The 13413-nt window shown below is 44.1% G+C and overlaps 1 protein-coding gene across 1 annotated transcript in view; it reads right to left on the bottom strand.

Annotated features, from left to right (window-relative positions):
- Window positions 1-13413, bottom strand: part of LOC104051226 (von Willebrand factor D and EGF domain-containing protein) — a 183996-nt gene that overhangs the window by 123258 nt on the left and 47325 nt on the right. Inside the window, exons 3-4 of the mRNA XM_064453234.1 lie at window positions 10744-10972; window positions 7941-8173 (exon numbers count right to left, since the gene is read on the bottom strand). Coding sequence (XP_064309304.1) covers window positions 7941-8173; window positions 10744-10972 — 462 coding nt within the window. The remainder of the gene's footprint in view (window positions 1-7940; window positions 8174-10743; window positions 10973-13413) is intronic.

The following is a 13413-nucleotide window of genomic DNA, read 5'->3' as shown; positions in this document are numbered from 1 at the left end:
CTGCGATATTTCATTTACTACCCTAAAAATGCCTCTTCATTACCATCAAGTCATGAGTTTCCTCCAAACTGAAGAATCCTCTTTCCTAACTCATTTGTGCACGACGAAAACGCCCCACCAGCAATAGAGCACCATTTGTACAGCTACGGGAAAAAATCAAGTGTTTTCTGTGCTCTTTAGGTGGATGATCATTTCCAGTCCAGCTCAGTCCCAGGTTTATGTGCCTTCTGGGCTGTTGTTACCTTCATAAAATTTCTCACTCTTTTGCTGACAGCTCCAGCCACTTTGGCCCAGTGAAAACGGTGTTATTTGTTCCATTGACTAGATGGAAGCCTTGAGGTCGTACTGGGGGTACTGGGGGGAAAAAAGACACAGGTCTCCCAGAGATACATTACAGTTAAAATTCCTCAGATACTTCATAGTTAGCCAGTTTTCCTCCGAAGGAGGAAAAGTCGTTGTCTCCTCAAGCTAATAAGCCCCTGTTATCATTAGATATTTATTATCTCCGAGCATTCCCTAAAGGCTCGTGTTCAGCTTACAAAGTTTTCAGAAAAGTTCTTCTGCTGGGAAGGCAGAAGTCAAGCATTGATCTTCCTCCTGCTGCTTCTCCTACAGCTGCCACGGGGAGACCCTGCGAAATCAGGATCTGACAAGGCAGTGACAACAGAGAAGGAGTTCAGATAATGTATGTTTCCCCTAGTGAGAAAAACCCAAACCAATGATCCGCTTGCAGAGCTCATTGAGCAAACCCAAGGCACCGGCGTTGCAGACACTATATTTGCACTTGCCAGGCTGTCTGCGCTTTTGGTTTTGGTGCTTTTTGCCAAAAACCTTCACAGGGAGACGACCCTGTGAGCATGCCACTGGAGCGTTGCTGCCAAGGAGGGAGCTGTAATGAGAGGCAGCAGGGTCGCGCACGAGGCTGCCTGGCGCCGATGGAGGCATCTCCCGGTGATCTTCCCCAAAGTGACATCCTGGGAAATGTCAGAACCCAGCCTCATTCCCTGCAAGCATTGCATTTTCTCAGATATATATTTCAGAGATATATTTTATTGATAAAGCACTGAACACTAAAATAGAAAATTACTCTGTAACGATACACTGAGATATTCTTAGACTATCGGTCCGTTCCAGTTCTATCTTCAGCACTTTTGGAGATTAGCATAAACTTCACAAATTCAAAATGTACAGACAGCCGTCATGAGTTACATTTTATTTCTGTCTTTTATATCATCCCTCCCCTTGTAGTGCCTTTACCTTGTTGGTGCACACTTCACTTCACAATCAGCAGATACGTTCATTGGCTACTGAGCTACAGGTTGACAGTTTGTCACATAATTATTATGATAGTCACTCTGAGGAGGTTTTTTTGCCTTCAGCTAAATACTAACTCTTTTTCTCCAGTTCAGTAATCAATTTTTTCTTTCTCTTCTTCCCCTCCACCTCCTCTCTTAGGATGCAGCCTTTTTAAAGAAAAGAGATAAAAGCATCACTGACAGCAGTATGCTGATGGCCGTGACAGGTTAGACAGTATTTTTCCACAAACTCATTGGATCTGTTAAAAAAAAAACAAATTACAATTTCTCTTTGTCCCTTCTAAAGGGACAGAAATGTAAGGGTGCCCTCAGACAGGGCGACCTGGTTGCTTCTGGGCACAAACTGCTCCCTTTCCCCTGTGCACAGCAGATCTTCCCATAGGGTGCAAAACTACTTTTAGGCACAAAATTCTGATAGAAAAAGGCCCTGGTAGCTAAAAAGTTTCTCCTTTCCTGTGTGTTGGAGCAGATTTCCACCCTTATGTGGAATCAATCAGATTCCTCCCTCCTTTTTCCGTGAATTCGATGAGAAGCATATTTAGCTAAAAGCAGAATTCAGTCATTAATTTGGTGGGGGTTGGGTAGCTTTGGGAAACAATTTGGCAGAGTATTTTAATCCTAGGACCTGCCACCATCTCTGGCAAATTCACCTCTGATGAACTCCACATCAAAATGTGCAGTTTTTTCAGAGCTCTCAGAATCCAAATCTCCCCCAAATCAGTTGTTTGTACTAATTTTGAACACAAACCTGCCTCCAGTTTCACCCTTTTCTGCGCCCCTAATTACTTCTGAATGTAGTGCAGGGATCATCTGTGGCAGCTCGAGCATGTAGTGAGAGCCATGGGGCCTAGGGCAGAGACAGAAAAGCTCAAAGAAAGTCACATTCACGTTTGTTGCCGTCTCAAAGGTGATGCGTGCAGAGGTGGGGGCACGGAGTGGGATGCTTTCTGGTGCATCCAGCATGGCCATGCCTCATGTTTCATCAGCCACTCCCAGCTGTGCTCAGATAAGGAGTTGGGTTCCCTAAGGCAAAACAGGAGATACTTGTTTTGTGATCAAAACCCTTCCCTGTTCTTCAGGTAGGCATCTGAGGGCTCCTAGGTTTGCCAGATAATTTCAGGAGCTCTGAGAAAGGCCAACCTCAGCTGCATGCTTCTCAAAGCACTGGCAGAAATGGTGTTACCACCCATCCCAACAGCATCCCAGGGGCAACGGCACTTGTCCTCAAAACAGGGAGAGCTGGCAGAAGGGAGTACTGCCCGTCAGGGTCCGCTCATGTGTTTTACCTAAACAGTCATTAAAGAAAATAAGCAAATGCATGGGCTGGTCCCTGGCTGTGGTCCCTGCTTCCTCTCCTACTGCAGCTTATGCCCTGGCAGTAGGATGCTCCCTTGGGAAGGGCAACAAACTCACAGCTAGGAGGGCCAGCTACCCATTTCCCATCTCTGCAGCAAGCCCTGGAGCTGTATTGTAGTGCCAGAAACTCCACTGTGACAGAAGTAATGGTTTAAAGTTGAAATATTTACTTTTACTGGTAGTGATTTTTCAAAGACTACATACAGCCAGGTACATCTGAGTAGGACCTGAAGTCTGGATTAAAAAGTAGATGGAGGTGCTTTCCTGACCTGGACATCCAATCTCATGAGAGGTGTGGGAATTCAGGGATGCCGCTCCAATCAGTAATGTATGTTGGCCACCTGTGGGAAGCTCTCTTCTCAACATAAAGTACTGTTTAGGGATACCCACTTGTGGTGGACTGGCCTTGGCTGGATGCCAGGTGCCCACCAAAGCCTCTCCATCACGCTCCTCCCCAACTGGACGGGGGAGAGAAAATATAACGAACAGCTCGTTGGTCAAGATAAGGGCAGGGAGATCACTAAGGAATTACTGTCACAGGCAAAACAGGCTCAACTTGGGGAAATTAGTTTGATTAATTACCAAAGTAGGGTAATGAGAAAATAAAACACCTTCCCCCAGCCCCTCCCTTCTTCCCAGGCTTAATTTCACTCCCAATTTCTCTCCCTCCTTCCCCTGAGCAGTGCAGGGGGATGGGGATGGGGAATGAGGGCTGTGGTCAGTTTATCACATGCTCTTTCTGCTGCCCCTTCCTCCTCACGGGCAGGACTCCTCACACTCTTCCCCTGCTCCAGTGGGGAGTCCAGTCCCTCCAGTCCCTCCAATGGGAGAGAGTCCTCGATGAACTTCTCCAACGTGGGTCCTTCCACAGGCTGCAGTTCTTCATGAACTGCTCCAGCGTGGGTCCCTTCCATGGGGTGCAGTCCTTCAGGAACAGGCTGCTCCATCGTGGGTCCCCTGTGGGGTCACAAGTCCTGCTGCCAAACCTGCTCCAGCGCAGGCTCCTCTCTCCAGGGGCCACAGGTCCTGCCAGGAGCCTGCTGCAGCACAGGCTTCCCATGGGGTCACAGCTCATTCGGGCATCCACCTGCTCTGGCGTGGGGCCCTCCATGGGCTGCAGGTGGATATCTGCTCCACCGTGGACATCCATGGGCTTCAGGGGCACAGCCTGCCTCACCATGACCTTCATCACAGGCTACAGGGGAATCTCTGCTCCAGCACCTGGAGCACCTCCTCCCCCTCCTTCTTCACTGGCCTTGGTGTCTGCAGGGTTGTTCCTCTCACGTGTTCTCACTCCTCTCTTCAGCTGCAGTTGTGATACATCATCCCAGAGGTGCTACCGCCGTTGCTGTTGGGCTTGGCCTTGGCCAGCGGCGGATCCATCTTGGAGCTGGCTGGCGTTGGCTCTGTCGGACATGAGGGAGCTTCTGGCAGCTTCTCACAGAAGCCACAACTGTAACCCCCCCGCTATGAAAACCTTGCCACGCAAACCCAATACCCCACTTCTTCCCACTCACTGGGCAGGGAAGGCTGTTTGCTGCTCATAAGGTGATTAACTATTAACTCCAGGATGGGATCTACCCTCCTAGCTATGTCACCCATGTCAAAAGGCAGGCTGGGGCTGCAAGGGCAAGAGTCACGCAGCCACGCTCATGGCTTGCAGGTGAAGGGTTGAGCAGGAACTCGATCATACCAGGGGAGAGGGTGTCTTGCAATGGTTATTGAGGCCTCTGAGCTGCCGTTGTCTGCTCTATTAAATGCTAATGGCATGGGGTTAGACAAGCCTTGAGGAGTGACTCTGCTGGGAGCTGGGGAGTGTGTGCAGGAGGCAGCTGTGGTTTACAGCCTTGATGAAAAGAGCAAAGGATGAGCAGAGCTGAAGGATGGCATTTCTAGGGAAGCCAGAGGAAAAAAATAGTTCTCATTAGCTCAAAGAAATGATCTGGCTGTAGGTGTTTGCAGAAAGGGGTAGGAACAAAGCCTCTGGAATGGCTTTCCAGATGGTTAGCAGGAAGGGGAAAGCAGGGAGAATCTGACTTTGAGTGAATTAATAAAATAGACCTTAAAGTTCTTGAACACAAATCACTCCCTGTGGTGGGCTGTTGGCTGCAGAAGGGAGGGAACAACAGTGTGACCTGACACTGCGGGATGTCTAGCTCTAGTCACTCTGCTACTGGCTATATATAAAGAAGGCAGCTCTTTCCAGTTGCCAATTGGCCAAAGAGAACGTGGATGCTGACTGTAGGTCTTTGATCTGCTAAGGAGAGACACTTTCCCAGGGTAGTAGCGAGGTGTCTTATCAGCTGCAGAGTTTTGCTCATCATTACTCTGACCCTTTCTGCTTTAAAATCTCTGTCCAAGTCCATCCAGAGCCCTGCTTCTGTGGGAATGCTCCTCATTTTCTACCTGAAGGTTGAGAAATTGTAAACCCAGGTGTGACCTACAAATAAGTCTTCCTATTTCTGTTGTTTTGTCAAGTCCAGTGGTTGGGATGGGATTAGTATTTCAGCCGGGGGAAATTTCACTCCTCTTTCCTTGTGAGTGAAAATTAGTTATTTTCTATACTGAGTCACTAATTTACAGTCTTTTTGGCTGGGGATATTATTCTGCTGTTTCAGAGTGCCGTGTGAAACAGCCACTTCTAGCACAGAGCCCGGAAAGGCCGGTTTTACTTACACATTTTTATTTTACAATACGCATCATTGTTTATGTATGGTGACAATTGCTCCTCGCTGTATGAACTTCTGGATTGCTGTGCTTAGCAAAATCTGCACGGTTTTCTTCTAAACACCTTTCTTTCTTAGCATAACTCATTACTCACAGTGTGCCGCTATAATTTATAGATGGCTGCGCCTCGAGGAATGAAATGACCTCTGTCACTATCGCATAAATAAGGCTTAGGAATGCCAGGATTTTCATATCAGATGGAGTAGGCTTCTTTCAGCATTTATATAGAAATAATGGTATGTTATAGATTTATTTAAGGCTGCAATATTTTCGTGAACATTATGCTGCCACCATTACTGTCTGAAATAACAAAATTGGAGCCCAAAGATGGGGGAGAAAAGCACACATGGTAGCTATTAAAAAATAACTGGCTGTTTAGTCAATACAAGTTCAGAAATGTTGGCCGGTAAATCTCAACACTTCTCTAAGGTTTGACTGTGTATTAAAATGTATCAATAGATATTTTATTATCTGACTAACCTATTACCTGGAGACTTTTTGACAGATGAAAAAAAAAACCCATAGATATCAATCACCTAAAAGGTGATTAAAAAAAAAAAATCTTCTCACTTGGGTGTAGTTTTTTTATCGGGAAATGAACAGAGAAGATGCTGATTTCAGGCTATAAAAGCATTGAGACCAAATGGCTATGTGCAGATAGACAAAGAGTAGGTTTAAAAAAGCAAGCAGTTTTCAAAATGCTGCAAATTCTGCATCCTGGGGGACAAATTCTGACCTGAATGTCATCCATGTGCCCTAGCAGTGCGCAGCGATGGGGATGCTACCACTGGGCTGTGCACGGAGAAAGGGAAAGAGAACTGGAAAGTGGCCCCAATTCATTGTCTCCTCTCTAATATGGCTTTTATTAGTGGGGATCTGGCCTTCCTTTAAAGCTGCCTGAGAAAAAAGCCTTCCACCTGTATCTTTCCTGGGTGGGTGGAAGGTTACAAACTGCCTCTGTGCAGCTGAGTTTGGTCCCCACGGCTTGACTCTACCTTTAGTGTCATCACCTTTCCTTTGCGGTAGCGTGGTACCAATGCTCTCTAAGTTGCTTGAGATTTACGCCCCTGGATGCTGAAGGAGAGTCTGCTCCTTTGTGACTCTTATTAGACACCCAGAGAGGGATGGCAAACATGGTGAAATGATTTTTTTAATCTTTATTATGTAAAACTGAATTCCTGGGTACAGGTGAGGCTTCATTGCTTGCTTTTCACCAGTAATGATTTATGGATAATTATAATTAGTCAAATAGGCCATGAAGACATTCAAAAAAAATCTAGCAAGGAAGAGAACATTTTAGTCTCACTAAACCAGCTAAATTAAACATGTGGGTTTCAGCAGAGGACAAAGAAGGGCTTACTGAAAACTTAATATAATAAAAATGGTCTTATAAAGATTTGGTGACGCTATTAGTTAACAGAAGTATATTTTCTCTGAATCCCTCAGGATTGTTAAAACTAGATTTGAAGTGATTGCAAGCGAAATTATTTTGATGAAAATATCTTTGTAACACAAACTTGTCTTAAGCTGGCAGAATTGTCTGCCTCACGTTATAATATGAGGGCAGCATCAGTCAGATTCTGAACTCAGGAGGCATAATTATGAGGAGAAATGAGAAAAACTATCTAGATTGTGCTACTGTTATAAATGACTCACCCCTTCAAGAACTGGAAAAAGCTTATTCACATTTCTTAAATATCTTAAATATCTCAAAGAAGAGCTGCAAAATGCCAAGGCTATTTCCAACCTACTTTTAACACAAGGCCATTATTCCTGTTTATTCTTTCAGTTCGTTGTAGCATCACTAATGGCTCTCTGCCTATAAAAGTTATGAACCTAATTTAACTTTAAAAGTCTTGTTTCTGTACCATGAAAGGCCATGAATTCATACACAAGTCAATTTTTTTCACATCTTGTATTGGCTTCTGTTTGTTGTTGTTGAAATTAGATCTGTGTTGCTATGTAAGCCATCAAATATACTTCTTAAAGATTGTTTTGTAATGAACTCTATCTTTCAGTATGCTATTGAACCAAGAATTTGGAATCTGAGAGGCAGAACACCATGAAAAAGACCATAAAATAAACCTCCCTCTATTTTAAAATGTACAGTCTTTCTTGTCTGTGAAAAGATGTTATTGTGTCTCTGGTCCATGAGTATAAAAATTACTGAGTGCATATAGCTGAATCTGCCTCTGCTGCAAATTCTTCCTGCTGCAAGGTACAAAGAAATACTAAGCAAAAATTGGCTCAGGCACATGTATCTACATGCCAACTTTGTGGCATTCGAGCTGTAATGTAAGTGCAAGTATTCAAGTTACCTTTAGAAAATAGTAAAATGGATAGCTTCCGTGAACTCACTGCAATTCAAAGAAATGTTACAGATCCTGAATCTGGTAAATGCTATTTAATAATCCAGATGTGAAACAGTTGTGAGTATAATGAATGAGGACCAGCACTAATAAAAACACAACAAAGGTTTAAGAGAAAAATTTGATCCCCCTGAGTGTTTGACCTTTTTTGCTGAAGGCAGGGCAGCATTACCGTGTCTCCCAATTTGAGATTTGCACCGTTCATCTCGACGTAGGCAAATGCCTGCAGGGTGGTGTCACGCTGAATCTGCTCTTTCTTGCCGTGGGTGGACAGGCGCGACCAGACCACCGTGTATTGCAGAGGCAGCTTGGAGGAGGGGTGGCTGAAAGTGCACTTCAGGTGGACACGACCTCGCACAAGCTCGGGAGTTATCACTGGCTGCAAAGCCAAGCTTGTGAGTTTGTCTGGAAGAAGAAAACAAAAGAAGGATGTAACACAAAATGTTATTTTAATACTGCAATTGCTCACTCAAGAAGATTTCAATATAACTAAACATGGGAGAAATGCTATTTGATATTCTTGTGATTTGCTTATTAACTATGTAAGAAAATGTATTGCATACGAAATGTAAAAATTGTTAATTGTGTACCGACTACCTATTTTTGTTATAATAGTTGACGTTTTTTTTTTTAATTATTATTTTGCAGTAAGAGAAATGTTATTGAAATGAAGCATTCAGAGTAATAGAAATTAATTGCTCTGGCAAAGGCCATCAGCTTTGCATTCCCCTGAAGCACAGCCTTTTGATCCAAGTTTTTGCCATAAGTACAGAAGAGATATGAGAAATAATTATGTTGCAGAGGTAAACTGACTCTCAGAGAGCACCCAGGCCATATTGCCGTGCTGTGAAGATCCTTTCCAGGCTGTTCTGGGACATACCTAGGTTGAGTCTGCTCAATATAGTCTGCCTCTGCCCAGAATAATGCCGCTGCTCTAAAAATACAGCCCGCTTTCTATAGGCTTCAACAAGTAATGAAGTCTGAAACTTTTCTTCCTGTTAAAATCACCTAGAAAGTAGAAACAAAAAGATGTATAATACTGTAGGGTGATGTTCTTTCATCTCTAGAGACCCAGCCTCAAACGGAACATGAAGCTGGTTCAGATGCTTTGAAAGGATAAATTAAGGAACTTTTTTGGAGGAGTGTAGAAAATACTGTGGAAGCCCAAGGGAAAAAGGTATGAGGCTGTTATAGCAGAATAAAGAACTGATATGTTAACATCTGTCCAGGGCAAATAACAAGAGGTAAGAAAATGAAGCAAGTTACTTAAAATATTAATAAGGGCCAGTTGCTTATATGCTTTTCTCTTTTTTTTCTAAGAGAAGCTGCCTCAAACTGTGGCTCGCATCATGACTTCCTGCAAGAAATTATTCCAGAAGGACAAAGTTAGGAGATCAGCTCACGGGAGGATGTGAGCAGAATTGCAAGCATGTACGCTGCTTTTCCCAGCCGCGTCCTTTCTGCCAAGCTATGAAGCTTTAAATTCATTTTGTTTAGCGGCTCAGAAGTGCTGATCAGTGTCCTGTTCCCGAGCCTCCAGCGGATGGGGCTCGGGGATCAACCCCGGCAAGAAGCTGTGATGGTGCCAGCCGGACCCGGCTCTGGGGCTGCGTGGAGGCTCCCGTGGTGCGACGTTCACAGCTGAATTTAAGACAATGAGATAACAATCCCTAATAAAACCCTTCAGCTTTGGGTGTTTTCAATCTGATGCATGATATTGCAAAAACGTCCTAAAAACAAGAAGTTAAAGACTCGGGAGAGCTGGACCTCACTAAAAAGCCCAGAAAAAAGGTGAAAGCTTCAACAGTAGTGGTACGAAAAATGCAGAAGGTCAGGTTTGGGATAGATGGGGAGGGATAAACTTTCTTTTATGAAAAACTGCAGGCAGATTTACATTGCTAAACAGGTACGGATCAACAGAAAGGGCAAACCTAATCACCCAAAAGGTATTGGTAAAAAGTTCTTCAAATAGGAAAAGTGGAAATCTTACAGTTTAAAAAAAAGCCAATCTTAAACTGAAAAAAAAAGACTGTATTCAGTTATAAAGTCATTTCTGAGAAAGAATCATGGAAATTAAAGAGCAGCTTCATTTATTTTAATGGATAATATTTTTATTTCAAATAGTGAATTAATCTCACTTTCTTTGAGCATTTTTTCCTCTGTCTTCTTCATGTGGAAATGTTAAAATATTGATAAAGATAAGATAATAGATATCTCTTTAAAATTTATTTAAGCTAGAATTTCACCTGATTGAAGGGTGATAACCCTAGTTTCTGTGTGTCACGTCGCTGTCCAAAAATACTGAAATGAAAGTATAAAGGTAATTTTTTCTGTTTGAGAAAGGATTGTCTTCTCTGACTAAATCTATATGCACCTGAACCTGCTCCGAAGTTCAGAAGGTTTAACTGACTGAGCAATTGCTTTCCGCTATTCCTTTGTTTCCTAGCTACTGAACAGAGGTTAGATGTCTTGTAGTAAGCTGAAAATTATTTCTGATGAGAGTAATTATATAAATGTCATGAAAAATATGTTATCAGTTTGGGTTTATTTTCCTTCTACAGTTTCAGAATTATCTTTTTTTGGGGATACTGTATTACTGAAGATAAGAAGAGAGCTTAGATGTAGTATCCTGGATACAGTGCCTCAGTAAAACCAAGATGCCTCTGCTCACTAGCTGTGCAGCTTCGAGCCAAATTGGAGCCAAAGGCAGTAGGAAAGGTTACACGTTAATTGTAACCAAGCAAAGAACACTTCAGTAACACACACCAGATTACATTTGCACTGGTAATAATAGCTATTCCTCAGGAACACCTTGGACTGCCGCTGATTTATTTTCTCCATGGTCTGCATCTTACTGGGAGTGACGCTTGACTCGCAAGGTCACCGAGATTTGTTTTGCAATACCAGGACCCTTGAACACGCAGCCATTTTGTGTGATATGCAATCTTATTGATAAATACTTTACTGAGCCTCACCTTCCGCGCAGTAGCCCATGCATCCTTGAGTAGGCTGCAGGAGATACACAAAGAATTCGCCGCAGTTCCTGACGGCAACAGGTATCCGAAACAAGCAGCAGTCCTTGGCGCCGCCGAAGAAGACCTGCCAGGTAGCGCAGGCCGTGAGCCGCTTGCTCTCGCCAGGAACTGGCAGAGATTCGGACTTCAGCGACAGCCACACCGGAGCTTGTGTCCCGCATTTATTCATCTGAGGATGCACACAAAAGAAACTGTTTACAGCAAATGCAGTAGGGTTCTGCGGAGAATCACTAAAACCCAAGATTTTGAGTGTGGTGAATTTGGAGGGTCGGTGAAAAAGCTGTGTAGGTGGGCATGAAAATGTCTTGCTCCATTTCGAGAGGTTGCTTTACACAGATAAAATTCCTAAAGAGCACAACAACTGGATTCCAAAGTGTTTTTCACTACTTTTGGTTGGTTTGTATGAAAAAGATGAAAGCATGTAAACAGGCTAGATCCCTTCATTGGAAAGCACACTTTGGGCCACTTCAGCTGGCCATTCCCACCCATGCTTCATCTCTGGCAGAAGAAAGCAAAGGCTGTCAGAGCACAAGGGACAAGAAGATGTTAGGTCCACCTTGAAGCAAGACACCGCTCTGCTCAGAGCACCACACACCAGTATGTTCCTCCAAAACAGCTACAGCTTCAGCTCTCTTTGTCCTGAGAGCTTCTGGCCTACCCCTCCCGCACGTACTGGACACTTCTTTGGGGCTTGACCTTCTCCCTCATTCTTAAAGGGAAATACATATGCAGGTTATACATTATTTGATCAAATTCTCTGGGGTTATTGACTTTCAGGTTTCCATCTATTAACAGCTTCCACTAAATCCCTGAATCCCCTGAACACAGGAAATCTCAAAGCAGAGGGGGTTGGTCGTAAATGACTTAAACTACAGCATTTTGCGTCATGTCTGGGAGAGGCTGCACCAGATTTACCTTTCCCAACTTACAGATGGATGTTCAGGCATCTCAGAACCGAATTGCCCGTCCTACCTGCCAGACTTTTCCTGCTGACTAAAGGGACATGATTATCCAAAGCTGTTTTTAATTTAAGCACCTCAGTGATGAGGTTAAGCATAATATAAGCCTAATAAAATATACATAGCCAATTACAGTGGTAACTTCTTACTCTGTGCTGTTACCTATCATTTGCCAATACGCAAAGCATACAGATATTTGAGCTAAGGTTTGAAAATTATTATGAAATACTGACAATAATTTACTCTGAGATAGGTGTCGTATTCCGCAGAGCGTGACTGCTGCCTTTGCTTTGCATTTCTTCAGCCAGCAATAATAAACTATCTCTAATAGTCCCACTCTGGGGACACGTTTCCTGCTGGTGCTACATACGTGTTGAAAAAAACCTCACCATTTTTTCCCATTGGCTCAGATTTGCTGCTTCACTTTTTAAGATCAAAAGTTGTTTGTGACAGCAGGAGAAGCGGTGAAAGTCAAAGGATAAATTTATTAAGTCACGCATCAGTGCCCTCCTGTAGTCTGAATTTTACCTGGGAGCTATACAAGCCAGAAAGTGGGGACAGGGGAGTGGGGGCTGCACAGCCAGAAAGAGAGAGTTGTTTGAAGAAAATAAAGCATGATTTCCATTTGGAGCTAGTAATTGTCAGGCTTCTGAAACCAAGGATTCCAGAGAGACAACACTAAAATTGTCCAGAGTCTTTTTTCCCCCAGAAATGCAGCGGTGGCTGAGCAGAGGGGTGACCCTGCCCTCCCGTTCGGGTGCCCGTGCCCCCGGTGTCCTTGTGGGCGGCACTGGAGCTCGCCCAGCGCAGCAGGTCCCCGGGGAGGTGCAGTGTGCTGGCAGTGTGCTAGCGAAGGAGAAGAGGAGATCAACATGGAAATGCTTTTACGTAGAACGTTAGATGATCCTTTCCCTTCCTTTATTTAAAAGCCCTGTTGTGTGTAACTTCTTAAGGGATTTGTTCTGTTTATTTATTTACAGCTTTAAGGGACACCAGTGCTTTCTGTGCTGGACAAAAATGCAGATGTCAGGAAGTTCTTGTATCTTGGTGAACTTCTGACCTAGAGAGCAAGATCTGATCTGAAGTAATGTGCTTCCAAAGCACGTTTGTGAGCATACACTTGTAATGACACAGAAGAGTGGAGCAAACATCATCCAGAGGAGAAGTACTGTAGGCAGAGGAAGAAGGATGCGGGCAGAGAGGAGGACGGCAACTGGAGCTCAGTGGTCTCTGCTTCATACTCATGGTATGTTCTTGATGAGATACTTGCACCTTGAATTTCCTCTTACTCCAGGTAACTGCTGACTTCAGTGCCTCTGTATGTGTGAGTATAGATTGGTGCAATGAATCATTATTTTTTAAATTAGTGTAAAATACAGATATTTGTGAGCGTACCTAGCAGGTGTTTTGAGCCCCAACAAGCTGGGAAGAATTAGAGCAGGGGGCACAGAGCAGAAGAGATGAATGAGCACTGGAGCTCAATGGGTGTGCGCAAGCTCACAGAAAGCCTTGAAGCAAAACGTTTTGGTAAGGAAACACAGCACAGCCTACCCATCCCTCGCGGGGCGCTCCCCTGCAAAGCTGACCCCACGGCTGGCACCAGAAGGAGGAGGGATGCCGGCACCGCTCATGCCGTGGGAAGCATTCTCAG

This window comes from Phalacrocorax carbo, chromosome 5, assembly GCF_963921805.1.
Source record: "Phalacrocorax carbo chromosome 5, bPhaCar2.1, whole genome shotgun sequence".
NCBI lineage: Eukaryota > Metazoa > Chordata > Aves > Suliformes > Phalacrocoracidae > Phalacrocorax > Phalacrocorax carbo.
Note: the sequence above shows the minus strand (reverse complement) of the source record. Positions and strands in the feature narration are given on the sequence as shown.